The sequence below is a fragment of the Dipodomys spectabilis genome, unplaced genomic scaffold, assembly GCF_019054845.1.
Source record: "Dipodomys spectabilis isolate Male_0828 unplaced genomic scaffold, ASM1905484v1 ptg000576l, whole genome shotgun sequence".
Classification (NCBI taxonomy): Eukaryota; Metazoa; Chordata; class Mammalia; order Rodentia; family Heteromyidae; genus Dipodomys; species Dipodomys spectabilis.
Genome location: NW_024871253.1, coordinates 447,893 through 475,691, shown reverse-complemented (window position 1 = coordinate 475,691; position 27,799 = coordinate 447,893). Strand labels below are relative to the sequence as shown.

At 48.1% G+C, this 27,799-nt stretch overlaps 1 protein-coding gene, 7 non-coding genes and 1 pseudogene across 10 annotated transcripts; 2 read left to right on the top strand and 7 right to left on the bottom strand.

Moving 5' to 3' along the window:
• Positions 1 to 4,457: 4,457 nt before the first annotated feature.
• On the bottom strand, positions 4,458 to 12,933 carry Aurkb (aurora kinase B). 3 transcript variants are annotated; one of them, XM_042670806.1, is made up of 9 exons: positions 12,813 to 12,933; positions 12,503 to 12,576; positions 8,646 to 8,748; positions 8,477 to 8,528; positions 7,866 to 8,057; positions 7,534 to 7,672; positions 7,285 to 7,433; positions 5,186 to 5,360; positions 4,458 to 4,755 (listed from the first exon to the last, which is right to left on the bottom strand). In XM_042670806.1, exons 2-9 carry the CDS (start codon positions 12,548 to 12,550, stop codon positions 4,582 to 4,584), a joined length of 1,032 nt encoding a protein of 343 aa, XP_042526740.1. In that variant the 5' UTR covers positions 12,551 to 12,576; positions 12,813 to 12,933; the 3' UTR covers positions 4,458 to 4,581. The 3 variants fall into 3 exon arrangements, with proteins under 3 accessions (XP_042526740.1, XP_042526741.1, XP_042526742.1); XM_042670807.1 differs by having other exon boundaries at positions 12,801 to 12,817; XM_042670808.1 differs by lacking the exon at positions 12,503 to 12,576 and having other exon boundaries at positions 12,813 to 12,923.
• A 7,706-nt stretch (positions 12,934 to 20,639) lies between these two features.
• Trnaw-cca lies at positions 20,640 to 20,711 on the bottom strand. Its single transcript has one exon. It is a non-coding gene; the product is annotated as a tRNA-Trp (tRNA).
• Positions 20,712 to 21,243: 532 nt separating this feature from the next.
• On the top strand, positions 21,244 to 21,315 carry Trnag-ucc. The gene has a single exon. It is a non-coding gene; the product is annotated as a tRNA-Gly (tRNA).
• Positions 21,316 to 21,801: 486 nt separating this feature from the next.
• Trnad-guc lies at positions 21,802 to 21,873 on the bottom strand. The gene has a single exon. It is a non-coding gene; the product is annotated as a tRNA-Asp (tRNA).
• Positions 21,874 to 22,356: 483 nt separating this feature from the next.
• Positions 22,357 to 22,428, bottom strand: Trnap-cgg. The gene has a single exon. It is a non-coding gene; the product is annotated as a tRNA-Pro (tRNA).
• A 519-nt stretch (positions 22,429 to 22,947) lies between these two features.
• LOC122100394 lies at positions 22,948 to 26,561 on the top strand (annotated as a pseudogene).
• Positions 26,562 to 26,970: 409 nt separating this feature from the next.
• Trnat-agu lies at positions 26,971 to 27,044 on the bottom strand. Its single transcript has one exon. It is a non-coding gene; the product is annotated as a tRNA-Thr (tRNA).
• Positions 27,045 to 27,241: 197 nt separating this feature from the next.
• On the bottom strand, positions 27,242 to 27,323 carry Trnas-aga. Its single transcript has one exon. It is a non-coding gene; the product is annotated as a tRNA-Ser (tRNA).
• A 394-nt stretch (positions 27,324 to 27,717) lies between these two features.
• On the bottom strand, positions 27,718 to 27,791 carry Trnai-aau. Its single transcript has one exon. It is a non-coding gene; the product is annotated as a tRNA-Ile (tRNA).
• Between the last annotated feature and the right edge of the window lie 8 nt (positions 27,792 to 27,799).

The window sequence follows — 27,799 nt, the reverse complement described above, 5'->3', positions numbered from 1 at the left end:
TTGAGTAAAGTCGGTGTCCAAGCAGAATCTAGCACTTGATGGGATCAGTGGAGCACTGTCCAATGGATCGGAATGGCAGTGGCACTTGGAATATTTGTGTATGTGTGCAAGTACTGGGGCTTAAACTCAGGGCCTGGCTGCTGTACCTTTGCTGTTTTGCTCTACCCCTTGAGCCACAGCTCCACTTCTGGCATTTTTGCTGATTCAATAGAGATAAGGGCTGGCTTTGAACCCTGATCCTCAGCTCTCAGCTTCCCTGAGTCACTAGATTACAGGCATAAGCTACCAGAGTGCCACACATACTTGGCTTTTTTTCTTTTTAAACTTTTAAATTATCTTTAAATAGTTGTACAAAGGGTTTTCAATTCAACATGTACCCACATACAGAATTTCAAATTTGCTAATGGTCATAAATTTTTATTGTTACTATAAAGGTTATGTACAGAGGGGTTAGTAACATAAGTCAGGTAAAGTACATTTTTAGGGGGACAATGATACCCCTTCCTTTGCTTTCTCCCAGTATTCCCCTCCTGTCCCCACCTACAAGTTGTATAGTTCATTTTAACATAGCATCTAGTGAGCACCACTGCCTAATGGTTATATATACTTATACATATACACATACATACATACATATATTTTTTTTAATTTATTTTTTGTTGGTCAGGGGCTTGAACTCTGAGCCTGGGCGCTGTCCCTCAGCTCTTCAGTTCAACGTTAGTGCTCTACCATTTGAGCCACAGTGCCTACTTGCGGCTTTTTTGTTTATGTGGTGCTGAGGAATCGAACCCAGGGCCTCATGCATGCAAGGCAAGCGCTCTACCACTGAGCCACCTCCCCAGCCCCTTTTATTTTTATTTTTTGTTGGTCATGGGGCCTGAACTCTGGGCCTGGGTGCTGTCCCTCAGCTCTTGAGTTCAAGGTGAGCGCTCTACAACTTGAATCACAGAGCCATTTCTGGCTTTTTTTGCTTATGTGGTGCTAAGTAATGAAGCCCAGGGCTTCAGGCATGCAAAGCAAGCACTCTACCACTGAGCTACCTTTCCAGCCTAGGCCTAATGGTCATATTTTTAAAACTAAAATGAAAGGGGTGGGTAGTAGCTCAGTCAAATCCTTGCACCAAAAAGGAAAAAAAAAAAGGGGGGGGGGCTGGGAAGGTGGCTCAGTGGTAGAGCACTTGCCTTGCATGCATGAGGCCCTGGGTTTGATTCCTCAGCACCACATAAGCAGAAAAAGCCGAGAAGGTGGTGCTGTGGCTCAAGTGGTAGAGTAGCCTTGAGCTGAAGAGCTGAGGGACAGCCCAGGCCCAGAGTTCAGCCCCCATGACCAATAAAAAAATAAAAATAAAAATTGCTGCTCTACCAGTCGAACCATACTTTCACTTTTGGCTTTTTGGCAGTTAATTAAAGATAAGAATCTCATGAATTTTTCTTTTTCTTGGTCGGTCATGGGGCTTGAACTCTGGACCTGGGCACTGACCTCTTGAACTACAGCGCCACTTCCAGTTTTCTGGTGGTTTATTAGAGATAGGAGTCTCATGGTCTTTCCTGCCTGGGCTGGGTTTGAACCGGGATCCTCAGATCTAAGCCTCCTGGGTAGCTAGGATTACAGGCTTCAGCCACCAGTGCCTGGCTTCTCATGAATTTTTCTTTTTTTTTTTCCTCATGGATTTTTCTACCTGGGCTGAATTGAAACCATGATCTTTAGATTTCAGCCTCATAAGTAGACAGTGAGCCATTGGGTCCTAACTCTATTATTTTTATTTTTGTGTTGGTCCTAGAACTTGAATTCAGGCCTGAGTGTAGTCAATGAGCTTCTTCTGGGTTTGATTCCTCAGTACCACAAACAGAAAAAGCCAGAAGTAGGGCTGTGGTACAAGTGGTAGAACACTAGCCTTGACCACAGAGAGGCTCAGGAATGAGCCCAGGCCCTGAATTCAAGCCCAGGAATGGCCAAAAAAGAAGTATTTGATAATACAACAAAACTTAAGGAAAAAAAAACAAAACATTAGTGAGCTGGATGTGGGTGGCTCACGCCTGTAATCCTAGCTACTCAGGAGGCTGAGATCTGAGGATCACGGTTCAAAGCCAGCCCGAGCAGGAAAGTCAGTGAGACTTTTTTTTTTTTTTTTTTTTGGGTCCGGTTGTGGGGCCTGAACTCTGGGCTTGGGCGCTGTCCCTCAGCTCTTCAGCTCAAGGCTAGCGCTCTACCACTTGAGCCACAGCGCCACTTCTGGCTTTTTTCTTTCTTGCTTATGTGGTGCTAAGGAATTGAACCCAGGGCCTCAAGCATGCAAGGCAAGCGCTCTACCACTGAGACACCTTCCCAGCCCGTCAGTGAGACTCTTATCTCCAATAAACCACTAGAAAACCGGAAGTAGCACTGTGGCTTAAGTGGTAGAGTGCTCTCCTTGAGCTGAAGAGCACAGGGACAGCACCCAAGCCCAGAGTTCAAGCCCCATGACTGACAAAAAAAAAAAAAAAAAAAGATATTAGTAAAATAGGACTAAAATAAACTTTGTTCAAGAAAAATGATATCAAATATTTATATAAGCTGGAATGGTGGCAAATACCTGTAATTCCAGCTACTAGGGAGGTAGAGCTTGTGGGGTTCAAGGCCAGCCTGGGCATAGTTACTTAGAGACTATGTCAATACGTTAGACATGCTTGTAAACCTACTACGAGGAAGGATGAGGCAGGGGGATATCAAGTCAAAACCAGCCTGGAATACATAGACCCATGTCTCAGAAGCAAGCAAAAACCAAACTTACGGCAATGACTGGAACTCAGTGGTTAATATGCCAGTCCCCTCAGACAAAACCATCTATGAAAAGCACCCTACTTGAGAATGAAACCATATGTAACTTCTATTCACTCCTATACTAAATCTGACCACGAAGGGGGAGGGGAGGGGAGGTGGGAGACCATTTTAAAGCCAGGTGTGATTATTCATGCTTGTATTCCTAGCTACACTGAAGGCTGAGATGGGGAGGATCATGGCTCAAACAAACAAACAAAAAACACTAAGCACTGGTGGTTCATGCCTGTAAATCTAGTTATTCAGGATAGTGAGATCTAAGGATCCCGGTTCAATGCCAGCTCTGTCAGACAAATCTAAGAGACTCTTATCCCCAAATAACCAATCAAAAGCCACAAGTGGAGGTGTGGCTCAGTGATAAGAATGCCAGTCTTGAGTGAAAAACTAAGGGAGAGTATAAAAACCTGAGTTCAATTATTTTATCAACTATCTGCCTCTTTTTATAGCTTTAAATAAATAATTGGTTTTATGAAAAAAAAAAAAAAACCTGAGTTCAAGCCTTAGTACCAGCACAAGAACAAAACAAGTACAAAAGAAGGCTGGGAGCAAGCGCATGCCCAGCAAGCATAAAGCCCTGAATTCAAACCTAGTACTCAGCCTCTTCATACCCAACCCCCCCAAAAAAAGGGACAACTTTGGGCTACAGCCATGAACTGTTGTTTTTTTTTTTGTCGGTCGTGGGGCTTGAACTCTGGGCCTGGAGGCTGTCCCTCAGCTCTTCAGCTCAAGGCGAGCGCTCTACCACTTGAGATATAGCGCCACTTCCGGTTTTCTGGTGGTTTATTGGAGATAAGAGTCTCACGGGTCTCTCCTGCCCGGGCTGGCTTTGAACCGCGATCCTCAGATCTCAGCCTCCTGAGTAGCTAGGATTACAGGCGTGAGCCACCAGCGCCCGGCTGACATGAACTGTTTTTATTAGGTTGGCTAAGACGCAGAGAATGAGCCAGGAAAAGGAAGAGTAGAACTCAGGAGAAGGCAGATAGACATGGCTACTGATGGAAAGTAGAGGAATGGGTGCTAAACACCTCCAGGTTCTGGGAGTCAAAACAGGAACAAGAAAATGGATGGTTGGCTGGGTGCCAATGGCTCAAGCCTGTAATCCTAACTACTCAGGAGGCTGAAATCTGAGCATCACGGTTCAAAGCCAGCCTGGGCAGGAAAGGCCATGAAACTTTTTTTTTTTTTTTTGGGGGGGGGGGGGCGGTCATGCTGCCTGAACTCTGGGCCTGGGCGCTGTCCCTCAGCTCTTCAGCTCAAGGCTAGCACTCTACCACTTGAGCCACAGCGCCACTTCCGGCTTTTTTTTTCTGCTTATGTGGTGCTGAGGAATCAAACCCAGGGCCTCATGCATGCAAGGCAAGCGCTCTACCACAGAGCCACCTTCCCAGCCCCAAGGCCATGAAACTCTTATCTCCAATAAACCACCAGGAAACCAGAAATGGTGCAGTGGCTCAAGTGGTAGAGCGCTCACCTTGAACTGAAAGAGCTCATGGACAGTGCCCAGGCCCAGAGTTCAAGCCCCATTACTGATAAAAAAAGAAAAAAGAAAATGCGTGGTTGGAGCCATTCCACCTCTTAAGATAGGACACCCTTCTCCTAGGGGATAGGGGACAAAGATTTTATGTAGAAATACCCACATCAATACAAAAAGCTATAGCCTTTATTAAATAAAAAGGATACAGAAAACAGAAAAGCAGATAAACCCCCTTCCTCCTTCCATATACACAGATATACAGATGCCACTGGAGTCTATGACAGGGACAATCAGGAGACAGGCTGAGGGACAGAGGGAGGCAGCACCCTCCGAGAGTGGGCCCGGACCCAAGGGTGAGCGGAGACCTGGGCTAGCGGCAGCCGATCAGAGGGGTTATGCTTGAGCAGTTTGGAGATGAGGTCCTGGGCCCCCAAGGGCACCGAAGGGGGAAACTTCAGGTCTACCTGCAGGTGTGGAGAGAGAGGGAAGGACTGCTGAGTGTGTGTCAACCTTCATCACCCGTGTGTGTGTGTGTGTGTGTGTGTGTGTGTGTGTGTGTGTGTGTTTTGTCGGTTCTGGGGCTTGAACTGAGGGCCTGGGCCCTGTCCCTGAGCTCTTTTGCTCAAGGCAAGCACTCTTACCACTTTGAGCCACAGCACCACTTCTGGTTTTCTGGTGGTTCACTGGAGATGAGAGTCTCACAGACTTTCCTGCCCCAGATGGCTTTGAAACCTGATTCTCAGATCTCAGCCTCCTGAGTAGCTAGGATTACAGGCATGAGCCACCAGCATCTGGCTTGACCACCCGTTCTATGGAGAGAGTTCAACTGGGCCCTGCAGGTCTACCCTGCCCACCCTCAGCCATGCAGCCCAGGAAATCCCAGCTTTCTCCCACCTTGACAATCCGACGGTATGTTTCGTTGTGGGAGGCGCTCTCAAAGGGGGGGTTCCCCACCAGAAGTTCATAGCAGAGCACCCCAATGCACCACAGATCCACCTTCTCGTTGTGCGTGCGCCCTTCAATCATTTCCGGGGGCAGGTAATCTAGGGTGCCACACATTGTCTTCCTCCTGTGGAATGAAACAGGTGGACAGGGGTCCCAGGCCAGAGAGATACTGCTTTCCTTGCTGCCTAATGGCAAGGAGCTAGTAGTAAAGGTGTGGCTCACATGGTGAGCACCAGCATTCAGCAGAAAAAGCCAAATGAGAGTGTAAGTCTGCAAGTTCAAGCCTTAGCATCAGAGAAAAACAAACAAACAAAAAAGCTGGGCGCGCTGGTGGCTCATGCCTGCAATCCTAGCTATTGGTTAGAAGCCAGCCTGAGCAGAAGAGACAGAAGTTCAAGTGGTAGAGCGCTAGCTTTGAGCAAGAAGCTCAGGGAAAGCCGGTGCAGGTGGCTCACGCCTGTAATCCTACTCAGGAGGCTGAGATCTGAGGATCGCAGTTCAAAACCAGCCCAGGGAAGGAAAGTCCCTGAGACTCTTATCTCCAATAAACCACCAGAAAACCAGAAGTGGTGCTGTGGCTCAAGTGGTAGAGCGCTCACCTTGAGCTGAAGAGCTCAAGGACTGAACAAAAAAGAAAAAAATAAGCTCAGGGACAACACCACCCAAGCCCTGAGATCAGGCCCCAGGACCAGGACAAGGAAGGAGGAGGAAGAGGAGGAGGAAGAAGGGAGGGGGGAAGAGGAGGAAGAGAAGGAGAAGAAGCAGAAGCAGAAGAAAGAAGACGAATAAAGAAGCTGATAGCAAGGAGCCAAAAGAGTTCAAGATGCACTAGAGGAGTATTCCAACCAAACCAGGAGAGGGGTTAGGTGATGATCTAAACCATAGCCCTGGCATGGCCACACATTGAGGGTCTTTTCTTTCCCTTTAATCTTAGCCCTGTGAAAGACTTAGGTTAACAAAAGAGCTGAGGGCAATAATCATTCTGGAATTAAAACCACTGAAACATGACATAGCTGCCTATGTAGTATGCCACATGCTCAGGCTGGGGCTATAACATGGTGCTATAGCTCTTGACTTGCATGTGCATGACCCAGCGCTCCATCCCTGCACTGCAAAAAGGAAACCCTATAATCCTAGCTATTCAGGAGGCTAAGAATCGGAGGATAGCAGTTCAAAGCCAACTGAAGGAGGAAAATCCATGAGCCTCTTATTTCCAATTAACCATCAAAAAGTTGGAAGTGGAGCTATGGCTCAAATGGTAGGGTATTAGCCTTGAGCAAAAAAAAAAAAAAAATCAGGGACAGTGCCCAGGCCCTGAGTAAATGTGAATAGCCAAGCACAGTGATATATGCCTAGAGTCCCAGCTCCTCAGAAGGTTGAGCAGGAGGATCATTTGAGCCCAGGAGTTCAAGACCACTCTGTGTTAACATTTCCTTAAAAAAAGAAGTGCTTAGCCGGGCGCTGGTGGCTCACGCCTGTAATCCTAGCTACTCAGGAGGCTGAGATCTGAGGATCTCGGTTCAAAGCCAGCCAGGCAGGAGAGACCGTGAGACTCCTATCTCCCCAATAAACCACCAGAAAACCAGAAGTGGCTCAAGTGGTAGAGTGCTTGCCTTGAGCTGAAGAGCTGAGGGTCAGCACCCAGGCCCAGAGTTCAAGCCCCGAGACCGACCCAAAAAAAAAGAAGAAGAAATGTTTTGGGCTGAGAATGTGGCTTAGTGGTAGAGTGCTTGCCTAGCATGCACGAAGCCCTGGGTTTGATGCCATGGTACCACATACACAGAAAGAGCAGGAAGTGGTGCTGTGGCTCAAGTGGTAGAGTGCTAGCCTTGAGTAAAAGAAGCTCAGGGACAGTGCCCAGGCCCTGAGTTCAAGTGCCAGGACTGGCCAAAACAAAAAAAAGAAATGTGTTCTGATAATGGTATAGCAAGAATATACAAATGGAAAATCTGAGTGACTAAAGTGAGTGTCTCAACCGTGTCCCTAGGTCACCAGAGCTAGAGGGGTTTTCGGTCGAATATCCCAGCCTTGCACTGGGCTCACCATACCTCAGGGAGGGAGCGTGCACAGACCAGCCAAAGTCAGCAATCTTCAGCTCTCCCTGCAGCCCTAAGAGCAGGTTCTCTGGCTTTATGTCTCTGTGAATCACCTTCTTCCCGTGGCAGTACATCAGAGCATCTGACAACTCCTCCATGATCTGGAGGATCAAGGTCAGGCAATCAGGCCTCCAACTACAAGTAGCATCCCTAGCCTCACGTTCCCAGACTTTGTCTCCCCAGATGCCCACCAGCCCCGACCGTGGCTGTTCGCTGTTCATCAAACGTGTGGCTCTTCTGCAGTTCCTTATACAGCTCTCCTCGGGGAGCGTACTCCAGAATCAAGTAGATCCTCTTCCGGTCATAGAAATAGTTGTAGAGCCGCAGGATGTTGGGATGCCTGGGGGAAGGAACGGAGGAAGCTTCAGACTGGATCTTGGCTCTAGGGAGCCAAGAAGGATGCACGAACTGGGGTCCGGACATGGATCAAGACTGGGAGGAAGAAGGGGGAGAATGGGCCAGTGGCCTACACTGATAGTGAGTGGAGGTGATGGGTTCATAGAGGGGCTTAGGTGCAGGGGTGAACAGCATACTGCAAATGGGCCTGGATCTCGATCTCCCTGCGCAGTTGGTGCTCCACACCCTCCTTCTCAATCTGAGACTTGAAGAGGACCTTGAGCGCCACAATGAAATGGCTTTTCTTCTCACGAGCCAAGTACACATTTCCAAATTTGCCTTTGCCCAGAGGACGCCCAATTTCAAAGTCATCGATCGTGAGGGGCCGACTGGTTACAAAGAGAGGAAGACAACAACCCACAAGTCAGTTCCTTCTGCTCCCTCATCCCCATTTTTTCCTTCTTTTTCTTTCCCAATACTGGAGCCTTGAACTCAGGACTTGCATGCTGTCCATGAACTTTTCTGCTCAAGACTGGTTCTCCATCACTTGAGCCACACCGCCACTTCTGGGTTTTTAGTGATTAATTGGATATTAACATCTCATGGACGTTCTTGCCTGGGCAAGCTTTAACCTTCGATCCTTAATCTCAGTCTCCTGAGTAGCTAGGATTACAGGCTGGAGCCATTGGCACCCAGCTCCCATGGCTCTTTATCCCTGCTCTTGCTGCCCTTAGATTTTACTTCCCCTATTGCCTGGCTCCTCCTCTGTCCCATCTTCCTCTCCATCCCCCAGGTATGCAGCACTTACATGAAGTTGGGGACCCCATTGCTGTTTTCCAACACTTTCTGGCCAGGAGCAGCTATAGAAAGAACAAACAGATTCAGCCTTTCCTTCAACTTTCTCATCCCCACGAGTTCCCACGGATGCTAGGCCCCTCATCTGCCCAGTGCAGCCCAGCCCAACCCAGCCCAGATACCTGGGGGCTGGCCGTTGGTGCGATTCATGAAGACAAGTGCAGATGGGATGGTAGGATCCTTCCGGAGGACTCTCTGAGGCAGGGTATTCAGGCCTGACTGAGACTGAGAAGAAGCATGGGATGGATATGAAGGTGCCTTTGTCTTGGTGACCAGGCTGGAATGTTTTACAAGTAGCATTTCAGCTACTGGGGCTGGAATGTGCTGTAAGTAGCATTTAAGTTACTGGCTAAAAGAGCCACCACCTCCCACCCCCACTTTAAAGAAAAACACTGACATCATGATTTGACTCCCTAGCCACAAGATTCTATTCCTAGCCCATAATCAGATGGTTTTAGAAATAACCTAAGGGCTAAGGGCATGGCTGAAGGGGTAGTGTTTACCTAGAAAGCACAGGCCTTCAGTTCAAAATCATTCGGATAGAGAACAAAAAAGCATCTTGAATTTGTAATCCTAGCTACTCAAGAGGCTGAGAACTGGAGAATCAATATTTTAAGCCAGTCAAGCCAGAAGTTTGTGAGATTCCATCTCCAACTAAGCAGCAAAAAGTCATACTGGAGGTGTGACTCAAGTAGTAAAACACCAGCCAGAACAAGAGAGCCCAACAAGCTCAATGACCCTGAGTTCAAGCCCCAGTACTGGAAGAAGCCCCGGTGGCTTACACCTGTAATCCTAGCTACTAGGGAGGCTGAGATCTGAGGATCACAGCTTGAAGCCATCAGGACAGGAAAGTCCAAGAGACTCTTATCTCCAATTAAACACCAAAAGCCGGAAATGGGGGCTATGGCTCAAGTGGTAGAATGCTAACCTTGAGCTGAAGAGCAGAGGGACAGCACCCAGGTCCAGAGTTCAAGCCCCAGGACCAACAACAACAACAACAATATCAAAACCTCAGACTACTAAGGCATGGGTAAGGTCCATGAAGCCTTGAAAGTTACCCCAACACCAGTATTGACCCTGTACAGTCTCAGACTCTGAGGATGTCAAGGAACTGATGGCCTTGGTCCACTTCTTCACTTCCAGCTTCTTCACACTTTCTTTTGAACGTGAACAAAATAAAAGAGCCAATAGTTTCTCGAGACACCACTGTTGACACCTCAGTGCTCAGTGTTCCAGGAAGGATGGAGACAGGGCAAGAAATGGACTCTTGAAGATGCCCGAGCCCCACTAACAGGGAGTGAAGCTTGGACAGCACTACTTTGCTTATTTATTTCTTTCCTTCTCCCCCCTCCCTTTATTTTTAAATTTTTATTTATTTATTTTTTGTTGGTTGTGGGGCTTGAACTCTGGGCCTGGGCGCTGTCTCTCAGCTCTTCAGTTTAAGGCGAGTGCTCTACCACTGGAGCCACAGCACCACTTCCAGTTTTCTGGTGGTTAATTGGAGATAAGTCTTATGGACTTTCTTGTCCGGACTGGCTTTGACCGGTGATCCTCACATCTCAGCTATCGGAGTAGCTAGGATTATAGGCGTGAGCCACAGGTGCCCAGCTCCTTTATTTATTTTTTTTTTTTTTTGGGTCCAGTCGTGGGGCCTGAACTCTGGGCCTGAGCGCTGTCCCTCAGCTCTTCAGCTCAAGGCTAGCGCTCTACCACTTGAGCCACAGCACCACTTCCGGCTTTTTTCTTTTTGCTTATGTGGTGCTGAGGAATCGAACCCAAGGCCTCAGGCATGCAAGGCAAGCACTCTACCACTGAGCCACCTTCCCAGCCCAGCTCCTTTATTTTTATTTGTGCCTTAGGAACTGGGTCCTGTCACTTAGCTTTCTTGATTAGGCAATCTAGCATTCTCCCACTTGAGTAGCAGCTCCACTTCTGGCTTTGAACTTCGAGTCTCAGATCTCCTGAGTCCTGAGTAGCTAGGATTACAGGAGTGAGCCACAGGTACTCGGCAGCCAGTTTTTTGTTTTTTTTTTTTCTTTAGCAAGAAGATCCAATTGTCCTTAAACACCTGTTCCCTGTGATATTAATAGATTGACAAATAACAAGCTGAACCAAAACCAGTTCAGAAATAGATAATATACATTTCAAATCAGAGGATTGACACTTCAATGAAACATGTTTGGATAACAGGAAAAATAAATCTATTTGAAACCTTATTTCACACCAGTTGTTAAAATAAATCCCAGAACTGGGGATGCAAACTTAGTGATACAGTAAGTCACAGAGGCCCTGGCTTTGATCCCCAGTATCACAAATTTTATATATATAATTATACATATAATTATATATGTATATATATAATTTTTTTAACAAATAATAAATTCTAAATGATGAATGTAGACTTTTTTGCCAGTCCTGGGGTTTGAACTTAGGGCCTGGGCACTGTCCCTGAGAGCCTTTTGCTCAAAGCTAGCACTCTACCACTTGAGCTACAGTGCCACTTCTGACTTTTTCTGTTTATTTGGTACTGAGGAATTGAACCCAGGACTTCATGCTTGCTAAGCAAGCACTCTACCACTAAGCCACATTCCCAGCCCCTAGACTTTTTTTGTACTGGTGTTTAGACTTAGTGACTGGGTGCTGCTCAAGGCTGGCACTTTACCACTTGAGCCACAACTCTATTTCTGGCTTTTTGATGGCTAACTGGTGATAAGTCTCACAGATTTTCCTGTCTGGCCTGCTTTCAAACCTTGATCCTTAGGCTTCAACTTCCTGAGTAGCTAGGATTACAGGCATGAGCCACTGGTGCCCGGCTGTCCTAGGTCTTCCCCCCCCCACACACCTTGCTATTATAAAAGTGATGTGCAGAGGGATTACAGTGAGTCAGGTAATTAGTACATTTCCTTTGTACAGTTTCTTCCCTTCCCTCATTCTCTCCCAGCCCTATTCATTTTCATCAGTATCCAGTGAGCTCTACTGTTGCACTTTTGCACCCTTTTTCCCTTGAGTTCTGTGCCTTCCCCCTGACCTCCCACAGATACACATGTGAATAAACCATACATAAAGAAAAGAAAGCAGGGCGTTGGTGGCTCACACCTGTAATCCTAGCTACTCAGGAGGCTTAGATCTGAGGATCTCGGTTCAAAGCCAGCCCAGGCAGGAAAGTCCATGAGACTCTTATCTCCAATAAACCACTAGAAAACCAGAAGTGGCGCTGTGGCTCAAGCGGTAGAGCACTAGCCTTGAGCTGAAGAGCTGAGAGACAGTGCCCAGGCCCAGAGTTCAGGCCCCACAACCGACAAAAAAATAAATAAAAGAAAGAAAAGACAGCCAGGTGCAGGTGGCTCACGCCTGTAATCCTAGCTACTCAGGAGGCTGAGATCTGAGGATCTCGGTTCAAAGGTTCAAAGCCAGCCCAGGCAGGAAGTCCATGAGACTCTTATGTCCAATAAACCACTAGAAAACCAGATGTGGCAATGTGGCTCAAGTGGTAGAGCGCTGGCCTTGGGCTGAAGAGCTGAAGAGCTGAGGGACAGGGAAAGCCCCAGGATGGACCAAAAAAGAGAGAATCATTAACGCGTGAGAGAGGGAAAGACAGAGAGAGAAAGAGAGAGGGGGTCCTAAACCTTGGGGGTCCTAAACCTTTTAACAGTAGCTTTATGTATCCTCTTCTAGTTTATGTTTTCTGGGTAAAAGGTGGACTCAGCCTGAAGACTAGACGGGTTTGCTCAGTCCTAGACATGGCAAGCATATGGCAAGTCGTCTCAGTTCTGCAAAGGGAGTCACTGGAGGGTCAGATTCAAGCGAGCAGCAGCTGATAATACATGACTCTGCAAGCAAATTCCTGGCGCCCGCCCACAGGAGCACAATGGGGACAAAAGTGCAGAAGGGCGCCCCCTGCAGGGCCCTGGGTCTCAGAGCAGGAACCAGCCTTTAAATGGGGCGTAGGGAGGGGTGGGTAACAAGGCAAGGGCCTTACCGTCTGCCGGCCGTAGGGCCAGGGGTAGGCGTTCTCCTTCTGGGCCATCCTTACATAAAAAGGGAGGAGGAGAGCTGCACGGAGAAGGAAGGCCGAGCGATGAGAGGCAGAAAGGCAGCGGACGCCGAGCCGATGCAGCCGGAAGCGCTAGCCAGGGAGGCCGGGTCGGAGCCCGTCCGCGCGGAGGTCTCCCCGCCTCCGCCTACTACCGGTTCCACCCATTCCCAGGACCCTCACTCCGCCCGGGACCTCTCGCAGCCCGGCTCCGAGCGCGCGGACCCGCCCAACGGACCCCGACCTGTCCGATCACCTGTCCTCTCCTGGCGGAAGGACCCTAGAAGGAGGCCAGCTCAACAACCGGGGTCCCGAAGCACAGCACCCCTCTCGATCGCCCGCGAACTTCTTCTCCAGCTAGCCGAGGCACGTTCAAATCTCCCGCCCCAGTCCCATTGGCTGAGCGTGCCACCCATACTCGATTCTCATTGGCTCGGTTTCCTGTGACGCAATCGCTGGACTCAGGAAGCCGCCAGCCGGGGCTTGCTAGATTCAGGTTCGTTTCCCAAGTCCTCAATTATATTTATATATCATATTATTATTATTATTATTATTATGGTGTTATACATTTCGTGTCAGATAATGAATACATTTCTTTTTTTTTGGACAATGTCACTCCCTTTGCTTTCCCTTAGGTTCCACTTCCCATCCCTCCGCACAGTTATATGTCATTTTCCACATTTATTTACATAGCCTTTTTTAAAAATATAAATCTTTAGTATTATCAGAATTTGTCTGTGTATGTGTGTGAACTGGGGTCTAACTTTGTTCTATGCCAGATGGAAAGCCAATTATTCCAACACCGTTTTCTGCACTGTCCTATCCGCATCAAAGTTTAAATAAGGCGCTAAATGAAATAAAAGACCAAAGTAAAGTAAAAGGAACATAAAGTAAGTAAAGTGAAAGTGCTCTTTTGGTATTTCAGGACTCAACGGATACCAAAATTCTTGGATGATCGAATTCTTTATATAAAATGTGAAAGCATTGGTATATAACTTGCATAGATTTTCAGTCCTCTTGTCTACTGTTCTTTCTCTAGATAGCTTCAAACGATCCTCAGATCTCAGCCTCCTGAGATTATTGAGCAACTTGCAAACCCTCCCTCCCTTTAGGAAAAAAAAAATTAGAAAAAACTAAAACCTGTACTGACCCATCAAATCTTCCTAAAAGACCCAAAAATCTTCTGATATAGTATACAGGTAAGAATTTAAGGACTCTAGGGCACAAGGATATTATAGCATCATCTTCCTGTGTCATCTGTCCCAATTGGTTCCAGAAAAAGCTTCCTTTTACTAAAGGAAGAATAACAAGAAATAAAGTGCATTGGGCCAATCACTGGTGGCTCACACTTGTAATCTTATGTAATCCTAGCTGCTTAGGAGGCTGAGATCTGAGTATTGCAGTTCAAAGCCAGCCAGGGCAGGAAAAACCTTGAGGTTCTTATCCAATTAACCACCTGAAAACTGAAGTAGTGCTGTGGTTCAAAGTGGTAGAGGCTACCCTTGAGCAAAAAGAGCAGGGGACAGTGGCCAGGCCCTGAGTTCAAGCCCCATGAACAAAGAAAAAAAGTACACTGAGCCACATGCTGGTTGCTCATACCTGTCATACTAGCTACTCAGGAAACTGAGATCTAAGGATCATGGTTCAAAGCCAGCCTGGGCAGGAAAGTTAGTGAGACTCTTCTTCTTTTTTTTTTATCGGTTATGGGGCCTGAACTCTGGGCCTGGCGCTGTCCCTGAGCTCTTCAGCTCAAGGCCAGAGCTCTATCACTTAAGTCACAAGCCACTTCATTTTCTGCTGGTTAATTGGAGATAAGAGTTTCATGGACTTTCCTGCCTAGGCTGGCTTTGAACCATGATCTTAGATCTCAGCCTCCTGAGTAGCTAGGATTACAGGTGTGAGCCACTAGTGCCCAGCTTAGTCCTGAGACCCTTTCTCCTCCCCCCCATATATATTTTATATTGTAAAAATACTGTACGGAGGGGTTACAGTTACATGAATAGGGTAATGAGTACATTTCCTATCAAGGATTGTTACCTCCTCCTTTGCTTTTCACCAACCATCCTTCCAGAGCTTCTTATCTCCAGTTATACACCTGAAAACAGTAAGTGACACTGTGGCTCAAGTGGTAGAGCACTTGAGCTGAAGATCTCACAAAATAGAACACACACACCACACACACACACACACCACACACACACACACACAGAGTATATACTGTAAAAAAATGTTCTTGTTTCTTTTCCTTTTTTTTTTTTTTTTCTTTTTGGACTGCTGTTGAGTCTTGAACTCAGGGAACTTTGGCTTTACCACTTAGACCCTCTCCCCTCCTCAGATTGGTGTTTTACCACTTGAGTAACACCTCCACTTCTGGCTTTCTTTGTGGCTAATTGGAGAGATATGAGTCTCAGTGACTTTCCTGCTTAGGTGGTCCTCAGATCTCAGTCTCTTTAGTAGCTTGGATTCCATGCAGGAGCCACCACCGCCTGGCATGACAGAAGTTTTATAAAAACAAACAAACAGGGCTGGGAAGTTGGCTCAGTGGTAGAGTGCTTGCCTTGCATGCCTGAGGCCCTGGGTTCGATTCCTCAGCACCATATAAGCAAAAAGAAAAAAGCCAGAAGTGGCGCTGTGGCTCAAGTGGTAGAGCGCTAGCCTTGAGCTGAAGAGCTGAGGGACAGCGCCCAGGCCCAGAGTTCAGGCCCCACGACCAGACCCAAAAAAAAAAAAAAAAAAAAAACAAACAAACAAAAAACCCACCTGACACTGTGGCTCAAGTGGTAGAGTGCCGCCCTTGAGCTGAAGAGCTGAGGGACAGCGCCCAGGCCCAGAGTTCAAGCCCCACGACCAACAAGAAGAAAAAAGTCTGTTCTCAGTGAGTTGGTGGAGGACTGCAGCTAAAATGAGCTCTGAATCACCTGGAGGTTACGGTACACAGACTCCAGGAAAGTATGTATCTGGAAAACATTTATCTTATAACAAAATGATTTTTTACAGTTGGGTGCTGGTGGCTCAAGCCTATAATCCTAGCTACTCAAGTGGTAAGATCTGAGGATTTCAGTTCAAAGCCAGCCTGGGCAGAAAACTCTTTGAGACTCTTATTTCCATTAAAACCAGAAGAGGGGCTGTTTCTCAAAGTGTTAGAGCCCTAACGTTGAGCACAAAAGCCCCAGGGACAGTGCCCAGGCCTTGAGTTCTAGCCCCAGGACTGGCAGCATAGTGGCCAAAATCATCAAGCCTCATCCCCCACATATCTTAGACTTTTCAAGTTCATACTTTCTCAGAAAGAACTTGAAGGCAATGGTGACTTACACATTTGCCTTGTTGCTGTCACTTTCATATTTGGAAGAGATAAACTGACTTTTCTATCTCCAATTAATTCTTAGAAAACCAGAAGTGATGCTGTGGCTCAAAGTATAGCCTTAGGGCTGGGAAGGTGGCTCTGTGGTAAAGCTCTTGCCTTGCATGCCTGAGGCCCTGGGTCCCATTCCTCAGTACCACATAAGCAAAAAGAAAAAAAGCCGGAAGTGGCGCTGTGGCTCAAGTGGTAGAGCGCTAGCCTTGAGCTGAAGAGCTGAGGGATAGCGCCCAGGCCCAGAGTTCAGGCCCCACGACCGGACCAAAAAAAAAAAAAAAAAAACAAAACTCAAAGTATAGCATTAGCCTTGAGTGGAAAAAAAAAAAATCCCAGAAACAGCAAAACTGTGTATCCTGTGGTTCTAGTCTGAGGAGAGAAGCCTAGAGATAACTAAAAACATTTTTAAAAAATCAGGTTTCAGGGGCTGGGAAGGTGTCTTTGTGAAGAGTGCTTGCCTTGCATGCACGAGGCCCTGGGTTTGATTCCTTAGCACCACATAAGCAGAAAAAGTAGGATGTGGTGCTGTGGCTCAAGTGGTAGAGTGCTAGCCTTGAGCTGAAGAGCTGAGGGACAGCGCCCAGGCCCATGTCCAACCAAAAAAAAAAAAAAAAAGGCCCCAAAATTTGAATACAAGAAGACAACATTGGGGAAAAAAATTAATAAAAGAGGTAAAATAGGACTGGGAATGTGGCTCAGTGGTAAAGTGCTTGCCCAGGCTGCATGAAACCCTGAGTTCAAATCTTCAGTACTGCATACCCAGAAGTTGTGCTGTGTCTCAAGTGGTAGAGTGCTAGCTTTGAACACGGAGAGGCTCAGGGACAGTGACCAGATCCTGAGTTCAAACTCCAGGACTGCCAAAAAAAAAAGATAAAAGAAATTTCTTACATATGAAAAAGTCACACCACAAAGTTACACCACGGAGCTGGGAAAGTGGCTCAGTGGTAGAGTGCTTGCCTTGCATGCATGAGGCCCTGGGTTTGATTCCTCAGCACCACAAAAAGAAAAAATTTGGAAGTGGTGCTGTGGCTCAAATGGTAGAGCGCCAGCCTTGAGCTGAAGAGCTGAGGGACAGCACCCAGGCCCAGAGTTCAAGCCCCATGACCGGAGGCCCTCCCTGCCCCCCCCCCAAAAATAGTCACACCACTTTTGATAGTAGTTAGGAGAATTTGAATCTCGAAACTGAAGTTTGAGGGATTTGTGTCATAGACTTAACTCAGCAGAGATAAAAAGAGAAAACAACAAAAGATGCTTTGGGCAATATTTTAAATAGGAAGAAATAAGCGCAGATAATCAGCCAAGCAAAATGTCCAGTTTTAGAATAATTGCTTATTCATTACAGAATGATTAAAAAATAAACATCAAATTTAGGTTGTTATCATTATAGTGACTATATCGTCGTATTGCTCTTGTATTGGTGTGCAAAAAAATTAGCAGAGATGATTACAGAGGAGAAAGGGTGAACAAATGCAGCATCATACTAGGCACTATGTTGGAAATGAACTATGTGGGTGGGATGGGAGGGAAAAACTGGGAGAGAGGGAAGGAGTGACATTATCCTAAAAAAAAAATGGACTCATTACTTATGCAACCGTAACCTCTCTGAACATCATCTCTCTAATCATTATAATAACAAAAAAATTAAAAAGATTATGGGCAGGGCTGGGAAGGTGGCTCAGTGGTAGAGCGTTCGCCTTGCATGCTCAAGGCCCTGGGTTCGATTCCTCAGCACCACATAAGAAAAAAGAAAAAAGCCGGAAGTGGTGCTGTGGCTCAAGTGGTAGAGCGCTATCCTTGAGCTGAAGAGCTGAGGGACAGCGCCCAGGCCCAGAGTTCAGGCCCCATGACCGGCCCCCCCCCCCAAAAAAAAAAAAAAAGATTATGGGCGCCATTGACAAATATAAATTAGATTGTCAAAAATGGAAACAGTGGTGGAGGATGATCATTGTAAATGATTAGTACTTTAAAATAATCCAGTATTACCACATTCTTTCCCAATTAAAAAAATGTTTATTGTTACAAATAGATTTTTTTTGCACAAAACTGAATGTTCATGAATATTCCATAGTAGGATACAGTCTATCCTACAGTCTAGGATATCTAAAATATCTTTGAAACCTCAGATAACTTGGGGGAATGGGTGGGGGTGAAGAGATGTATTAGAATAGAAAGAGGTGTCAGTGATCAAGATTCATTGTACTGGGCTGGGAAGGTGGCTCAGTGGTAGAGCGCTCACCTTGCATACATGAGGCCCTGAGTTTGATTCCTCAGCACCACATAACCAGGAAAAAAAAAGCCAGAAGTGGCGCTGTGGCTCAACTGGTAGAGTGGTAGCCTTGAGCTGAAGGGACAGAGCTCAGGCCCAGAGTTCAGGCCCATGACTGGACCCAAAAAAAAAAAAAAAAAAGATTCATTGTACTTATAAACTGACTGTTGAAATAAAACATCTTTGTACAACTAAAGATAATAAGAATAAAGTAAAAATTAGAAAATCAAACTATATTAAAGTATCTATGAGATTAAAGATATTGCTATTTTTAATGGGCAGACACAGCAAAATGAAATTAGAGTGCCCAAATTCTTTTTTTTTTTAAATAAAATTAATGATTATTCTTTCACCAGGGACATTTTCTGGTGATACAACTTTTTTTTTTATTTATTTTTTACGGCAAGCAGGCAGCAGTAGTGACCATAATGCACATGGCCACTGCTTTGAGCTCTGTGCAGGCACTCTTGTCTTTTCCCACAGTGAAGGGGAAGTTATAGTATATGGTGACCTCATACGCTGTCCACAGAGGGCATTCCACACAGCACTAGGGCTGATAGCCTAGGCAACACTAATGGGCAGTCCTGAGGTGCCTCTGTAGTGGCCAAAGTGTTATATTGGAACTGGATCAGTGAGACACAGAAAAGCCACATTTTGAGTAGTCAGTTGGGAGTCTATTAGAAAGCCGGCGACTGCAGTCAGACTAGCATCCCAAAGAACCTGTAGCCCCAAATGCAGTTACTACAAAGCTTATAAAGGCAAAAAACACACCAAGGCAGATGTCACATGAGGACTAGCAAAACTTGTTCTACTGAAGCAAGCTGTCTAGAGGGAACAATCAAGTATAACTAAGGGCAAGTATTCTCTGAAGCAGAACTTTCCTGGAGCTAAACAACTCATGACACACCTACAATTCAAAGAATATCACCTCTATATTGTTTAACAACCTATAACACAGCTGCAGATCAAAGAAAGTCTTATATCATGTCTACTATTCTTAGAACTGGGTGAAAAAACCCCATCATCTATTAAGATAGTGCCCAAATTCTTAATTTAAAAGACATTAGGCAATAAGCCAATTACTAAATGGGCAAGGGAACTAAAGAGAGTCTTCTCAGAAGAAGAGATAAAAATGGCAAAGAAACACATGGGGCCTGGTTGTAAAGGAAATGCAAATAAAGACAACTCTGAAATACCACTTTACCCCAGTCAGAACGGCCACACACATCCTAAATTCAGCCAGCAACAAATGCTGGAGGGGATGTGGAGAAAGAACCCTATTACACTGCTGGTGGGAATGTACACAAGCAGTCTGGAGGGTCCTCAGAAAGCTATACTACTCCTGGGCATGTATCCTGAACAACAGGAACCAGTGTACAAGGACACATGCTCCTCCATGTTTTTTTTTGTTGGTCGTGGGGCCTGGGCACTGTCCCTCAGCTCTTCAGCTCAAGGCTAGCGCTCTACCACTTGAGCCACAGCGCCACTTCCGGCTTTTTCTGCTTATGTGGTGCTGAGGAATCGAACCAGAGCCTCATGCATGCAAGGCAAGCGCTCTACCACTGAGCCACCTTCCCCGCCCCGCCTCGGTGTTTATTGTTGCACTGTTCACAATAGCCAGGATATGGAAACAACCCAGATGACCCACCACAGATGAATGGATACAAAAATTGTGGTACCTATACACAATGGAATATTATGCAGCCATTAGAAAGGACTAAGTAATGGAATTTGCAGAGAAATGGATGGAACTAGAAATCTTGTTGAGCGAGGTAATCCAAGAGCAAAGGGACAAACGGCACATGGTCTCCCTGATAAGTGGATGCTAAATCCAAAATGTAAGGTGAGACGACAAAGTAAACAAGACTCGAGAAACAAAGGACCTCCACTCATCTGGTCGAATCATTACTAAATGACCCCATGCTGCTGAACACATATATAGTATATATATGCACATCGGAGGGAAACTAGGAGGAGGATAAGGAACTAGAAGGAAACAGGGGAAAACATCAACAGTGGGACCCATCAGCTGCACTGGACATTGATTAAAACGAACCAAGCAACTTAATAGCAGCGATGGGAGGGAGGGAATGAGCAGGAAAGAGGGAACAGCTGATGCTATGCAAAAGAAATGTACATGTGGAAGAAATAACTGTATAGTCAAAGCTCATAGAACTCATAAATGTTATAGACCAGGATAGACAATTTGCCCCATGAAGGTTAGAATGTGTTTGTGACTTTAAGTAAGCTTCACTATCCCACAATACTGTCAAATTTGTGAAATTATGTAATCACCTAATCACAATTTAAAAATTGCAAAAAAAAAAAAGACATGAGGGTGCTTTAGAAAAAAAAGAGAAAGTCCAGAATATAAGTTCCTGCCCTATTTGTTTTATCCTAAGATTAATTTTTTTCTTTGAAAAACACTATCACAAATCTGAAAACAAAAAATATTTCGCTTGTGACCCCGACGTGATTTGAACACGCAACCTTCTGATCTGGAGTCAGACGCGCTACCGTTGCGCCACGAGGCCCTGCGGCCGCGCTCTTCGCGGATCTGCTACACAAGGACGCGCGTCCGGCAGTGAGGGGCGGAGACTCGCCGTCGGCCCCGCCTCCGAGATGTCCCTGAAGTCCTAACTCGGAACAGCGAGAGAGGCGTTAACCCTTAGCACTTAGACCTCAGCACTTACTAGGGTGCACTTAGCATAAACCCCAATTCTCTACCCTTGGGACACATTGAGATCACCCAAAAAAAGGCGATTTCTACGTGTTTGGGCTTTGTGTGTGTGTGTGTGAAAACGTTGTGCCCAAGCTCATCGCCGCTGATGACTCTCAAAAATCCCTTATTTCTCCCGCTTGGTCTGGGTTCCTCCTCTGTAGACTGGGAATAATCCTGTTTGGCACATAGGGTGAGCCACGCGCACCGGGAAGCCCGGAGTCCCGCGCGCGCGCGCGCGCGCATAGAGCAGCCGACTTCTCTCGTACTTCACGTGGGAAGCGCGGGCCACAGTCAGACCCACCGTGGTCATCTTAAGCAACTCCGGAAAGCCCTATCTCCTGTGAGCGTTGGTGGTATAGTGGTGAGCATAGCTGCCTTCCAAGCAGTTGACCCGGGTTCGATTCCCGGCCAACGCAGTTCCTTTTTCTTAACCTCTTCGCGTTTTCCCATGGTCGGCAAAAAGTTGCCTGGAAGACTTGCAGACTGTGGAGGGGAGCCATCCCACCCTCCAAGAAAAGAACCTCACTTCCCGCGCTTGGGCTCGGGACGTGCGAGTTCCGGGCCGCGAACGCCCCCGACTGCAAGCCTAATCCTGGGCCGGGGTGCAAATACGGACTGGCGGCGTGGCGGAAGGTGAAGAGCTCAGCCGCCGCACCCGGGCCGTGCATTTGCAGCTGCAAAGGTCCGAGGGAGCAGCAAGTCGGTTACGCCTCGGGCCTAAGCTAGTTGGCTTAGCTCCACAGACCCATGGGGGCGACCCACGCGAGGCCAACGGTCCCGGCAAACCCCTCTCCCCGTTTTCCTCCTTCTCTATATTTGTTGATCTTTCTCGGTGCCCGCAGGAGCATTTACAAAATAAAAATGAATGGATCTACACCGGAAACCTTTAAAAAGACTTGCGCCTCCCCGTCGGGGAATCGAACCCCGGTCTCCCGCGTGACAGGCGGGGATACTCACCACTATACTAACGAGGAGTGAGCTGGTGGCAGTTCGCTCCAGATCCCTGATCTGGGATGGTGGCCGTGCTCAGCCCGCTCCGGGCGCGGCGGGTATTTGAGGATCTTCCCCATCGTGGAAGAGGCTAAGCGGAGGCCTAGGCACGATGCGCGGGCCCCACTGAACTCGGGTCCCCGGAAAGGCGGTCACGAGCGGCGGGGACCGAACGGAGAGGTCGGGCCTCCCCGGCTGCCGCGGGCTCCTGGCTCTCGGCGCGCACCGGGACTGGTGGCCGCGCCCCCCGCCTCGTAATCCGCTTGGGTGACGGGTGCCCGGCCCGGAGCCGGACGCCGGGAGCCGAAAGCCCGTGTCGGGCTCCACTCTAGACGCACGTCCGCTGCGCTTAGTGCGCTGGGCAGCAACGCGCTGACCACCGAGCCCGGGTGTCGTAAAAGAGTTGTGATCCCAGATCCACACATTGCGCCCGGGTGTGAGGGGGTGTCAGCCAGATCAGTAAAACTGGGCTCGTCCGGGATTTGAACCCGGGACCTCTCGCACCCGAAGCGAGAATCATACCCCTAGACCAACGAGCCGACACGCACTGCCGTCCGCGCGCTCGTCCTTAGAGGTCGTACTGCGTTTGCTGCGGTCCGAGTTGCAAACATCCTGGTGATCCTGTAGGGACCACCTGGCTCCAAAAGCCGAGCACTAGGAATCTGGGGCCGGGGAATCTCCAAGCCTCCGGTCCTGCAGCTCGAACTCCTCCCAGGAAATAACGTGGAGGAAGTGGGGAGAAGGGAGTGTGCTCTGGGCCTCGCCCCCACACCTTCCTCCTGGATCGCTGAGAACACCCAGCTCCCTTCTGTCTCTTTGCCATCCCACACCTGGGGATCTCGACCCTTCCCTCCTCCAGGCAGGGCTTCGAAGAGAAGCGATGGGATTGTCTGGTTACAGGATAAGCTGGGGGCCGTTCATGACCCTGAGATCTCTAGATGAACACCAGCCCCTCCAGTTGTCTATTTTGGAGTAGGGGTGGGGAGGAGGCAGGGAACACGGCTTCCCACACACAGTTGAAAAGCAGAGAGAATGATTTCTGGAGTTAAGAAGACATCATGAAGGTATCGTTAAGCTAGGTGATTGGGATGCCAGAACAGGCTATCAAGACTGTCTCTGACCTCCTTCCAGTTTGTAGACTCACATTACCTCCTCCTACCCTCTGGTCTAACCTTGGCTTTGCAGTTCCCTCCCAGGGTGGTCCAGTGGGCCCTTCTACCTGCCTCTGAAGCCCCACAGAAAGCCAGGGGCTCTTGGACCACAAGAGCCGCAGTGGACCTGGCTTTGAGGACTCAAAGTCTTCTAGGCTGTTTACTGAGTCTCTACACTGTTTATATGTTCACTATTCTCTTCTTTGCCAAGAGCCCCTGAAAGATGTGTGGGGTCTTTTATAACTTAGTGCCTGTCCCACAGCCTGCAGCCTCCCTGGACTCAGCCTGTCTGAGTTGACCATCTTATTCCATATGCCAGTTCTGTGATTTGTGTGGCCAGGTCATTTCTAAGGTGTCACTCATGAGTACTTGGGTGGGGGAGGACTTCAGTAAGAGGTTTAAGTTATTAGATTTTTTTTTTCCAGGTAGCAGACAGTAGAGAGACACAAGTCATCCCAGCTTTTCCCAGGAGAAACAGCAAGTCTTTCTAATAGAACCTTTCTAGAAGGAGGTTAGCACCTCCTTCCTGAAATCCTTTCCAATTCCTGCCCCCACTCCTTTCTGGCCCTAGCATTCCTTGTCTGCCTGCTTGCTTGCTTGCTTGCTTCCTTTCTTCCTTTCTTCTTTCTCTCTTTTTCTTTCTTTCTTTCCTTTCTTTTCTTTCTTTCCCTCCCTCCCTCCCTCCCTCCCTTTCTTCCTTCCTTCCTGTCTTTCTTTCTCTCTTTCTTTTGTTGTTGGTCATGGGGCCTGAACTCGGCCTGGCCGCTATCCCTCAGCTCTTCAGCTCAAGGCGAGAGCTCTACCACTTGAGCCACAGTGCCACTTCTGGCTTTTTCTGCTTCTGTGGTGCTAAGGAATCAAACCCAGGGCCTCATGCATGCAAGTCCTTGCCATTTTTTGTACCTAGACTAGGCCACTCAACATATGCAGAAAGGAAGGCCTAAACAGTTTCAGATCAACGAAAGCCCAGGCCCCAGCCCATCCTCCTAGGAAAATGCACACAATACTGGGTGTTCATAGCTGCCCCAAAGCCAGGCACATCCGTGGACTTCACTTTCAGAATCTAGAAACTAAGGTGTAAAACATTGAATCATTTTTTTCCACTTTGGTGGAAATAGTTCACACTTTAACAGAAGCCAAAGCTCCTTACACAGAAAGATTTTGTGGTAAAGTTTACCTTTGGGCAGTCACATTTGATGAAAGATGTTGGAAATAAACAGGTGAATTTAGAGCAATGGCATCCTCCACTTTGCGCATTTTCAGGAAGGAGAGTCCTAGCTTTCTGAAAGTTTTCCTTTTCATACTCCATGTCCCATCAATGAATTACTTATGCACAGCATCCAGGGAGTCACCAGCCAAAACATGGTGTGGTGGACTGGGCTTTGTTGCTTTACTGGCTGCCCTGGGGACAGCAATTCCTTTAAGCTCAGGCTTTTACTCAGATATCTCACAGTGGACCAATGCTGGTGTCTAGACTATGTTGTTTTCAAACAGTTTTAGTAGGTGACAACAGCTCAGAGGCCCAGCCTGGTCTTTCTAGCATTTACTTCTAAAATCCAGCCGCAGGACTCCAGGAGTCTGCCTTTCCAGATCTGCCTTATTCACATGATAGGAGCACTCTCCACATAGCCAGGCCATCAGAGTCTAGGGAAGGATTGAGGTTAAGAACCCATGAAAGGCTTGCTAAAGTACTGACCCTAAAATCCCACAGTAGGGCTGGGAAGGTAACTCAGTGGTAGAGTGCTTGCCTTGCATACTTGAGGCCCTGGGTTCCATTCCTCAGTACCACATAAGCAGAAAAAGCTGGAAGTGGCGTTGTGGCTCAAGTGATAGAGTGATGGCCTTGAGTTAAAGAATCAACAACAACAACAACAACAACAAAACCAAAATCTCACAGCAAATTTTAAATCATATGTCCTATATAATTCATAGATAGTATAAAAGTATGAGACCCCCTCCCCCCTTTGGGCTGGGAAGGTGGCTCAGTGGTAGAGCGCTTGCCTTGCATGCATGAGGCCCTGGGTTCGATTCCTCAGTACCACATAAGCAGAAAAAAAAGCCGGAAGTGGCGCTGTGGCTCAAGTGGTAGAGCACTAGCCTTGAGCTGAAGAGTTGAGGGACAGCACCCAGGCCCAGAGTTCAGGCCCACGACTGGACCCAAAAAAAAATATTAAAAAAAAAAAAGTATGAGACCCCCACCCAAGCCAAAAGAGATATAATGGACTCAACCAAAATAAAATTGTGGACGCTTAGAGGGAAAGCGAGAGGAGTTGGACATTGAAAGAATGAAGAGGAAGGAGAGAAAAAGGCATCCACGGATTACAATATCTACAGCCAAGCAGTGGTTACACCCACTGTGCAGCCAACTCAAGGATATGCCCAGGAATATAGGGAACAAAGCTATGGAACCTATGGACAACCTACTGATGTCAGCTATACCCAGGTCAGACCCCTGCCACTTATGGGCAGAAGTCATATACAACTTTTTTTTGGGGGGGGGTCAGTCATGGGGCTTGAACTCTGGGCCTGGGCACTGTCCCTGAGCTCTTCAGCTCAAGGCTAAGCGCTCTACCACTTAAGCCACAGCACCATGTCCAGCTTTCTGAGTGGTTTATTGGACTTTCCCATCCAGGCTGGCCTTGAATTGTGATCCTCAGATCTCAGCCTCCTGAGTAGCTAGGATTAGAGGTGGGAGCCACCAGCAACGAGTCAGAATGCAACGGTTTGTGGTCAGCCTGGCACTGGTGGTTGTGACACCATGCTCGCTCTAGTCCCACACCCAGGTCTCCCATGCAACTCAACCTGCATATGACATTGAGCCTGCTGTCCCAGCCCATGGGCAGCGGCCAGCCGAGTCTAGTCAACCTCCATCTAGAACAGAGGCTGATAATCAGCCCAGTCTAGGCTATAGACAAAGTAGAATTATCCACAGGTTCCTGAGAGCTACCCCATGCTACCAGTCAGAGCACCTCCATCTTATCCTCCTAGCAGCCATCCCTCTACACAACAGACAGAGCAGTTACTTTCAACAGAACGCCTTCGGGCAGTGGAGCAGCTATAGACAGCAGAGTAGCTATGGTCAACAAAGCAGATATGGACACCAGCTTCCCACTAGTTATTCCTCCACCCCTCTGCCAACCCCTCCACCCCCACTAGATCTTACAGCCAAGTTCCCAGTCAGTCTAGCCAACAGACCAGCAGCTACAGGCAGCAGAGTTCATCTTGATAGGACCACCCCAGTAGTAGGGGTGGAGGATTTTCTGAACTAGGTGAAAAACAGAGCATGAAGTTGCCCTGATTACAGAGCCGCTCGGCTCCGTGGAGGTCCAGGTGGCCAGCAGATCTGGGGGACCCATGGGTCTCCTGGGACGCCGTGGAGGAGGCTTTCTCCCCCACGGGACCGCGGGGTGTCCAGGGGGAACCTTCTGGAGGAGGCCGACATCGAGCTGGAGACAGAGGCGGTGGTATCCCAGCCGGGGCTGCCGGAACTGGGCCTGGAGGACGGAGCGCCACCGGCGTGAGGCCTGGCCCGCGCTGACCACGGGGTGTGTGTGTGTGTGTTTTCCTTGCAAGGATGCTAAGGTCTTTTAAGGACGTTACCCGTGGGAGCTTGTGAGCATGCTCAGTGTCACTGCGGAGGAATCAGACGGCCTCCGACCGCCACGAGGTTCATGTTTGTGATATTTGAAATTCCGGATCTTTATTAGAGTTTTTGGTTTCTTGGGGAAGAGCCTTGGGATGCAGGTGGGCTACCAGGTGCGCCACGCGTGAGCGTGGGTTTTGGCATTCACCTGGACAAGATGGCCAGCCAGGTGAGACAGGCCAGGGCCCAGAACACCTGCTTGGTCAGAGCGGAAACCATCGGAGAGCCACCGACAGGGGTACAAGAGACCAAACAATAAACTACAAAATGCGAGCGAACAAGACCCGAGGCACCGCTGGGATTCGAACCCAGGATCTCCTGTTTACTAGACAGGCGCTTTAACCAACTAAGCCACGGCGCCTGCCCGGGGCAGGTGCTCTTCTCGAGTGCACTAGAGAAATATACCACTTTGGAGGCTACAGGGCGCCTTCAAAACCTGAGCGGGTGGACGAACTTCTCAGCGAGGGTGTGCTGGTGGGACTGATTGTTGAGAGCTTTCAGGCCTGGCCGGAAGCGCATGATTGGAGAATCCCGAGAGCTTCCGGAAAAATAATTCCTCGTAGTCGGCAGGATTCGAACCTGCGCGGGGAGACCCCAATGGATTTCTAGTCCATCGCCTTAACCACTCGGCCACGACTACCCGCTGCTGTCTAAGGGTTATATCCTGAGTCTTTCTTAGTTCCCAGGCCCTTCCCCTAGCAATAGCAATGCGCTCACGGCCAGCCTCCTTACTCCCAGGCTTTCGGGGACAAGACTAGGAGCACGACTGCCAGACAGGGGCAGAATGAACCCCTGGCTTCAGACTGAAACCCTCCTGGCGGAAGGTTTCCATTTCCGATCAGCCTTCGGGGGAAAGGGAAGGGTTCGGGGCGGGCCGCAGGGCTCTCGGCGTCCCCGCTCCTTTACGCTCGGGAAGATGGCTAACCGTCCTGGTTTTCAGCAACGGTGCTTGAAACCAGTAGTCCACGCGTGAAGGATCTCCCAGTGGGCGGGTAAAAGAACTGAGGCGGGGCCAAAGGAAAAAAAAGACCACCTGGCCCGTACGGGGATCGAACCCGCGACCTTGGCGTTATTAGCACCACGCTCTAACCAACTGAGCTAACCGGCCACTTGCTT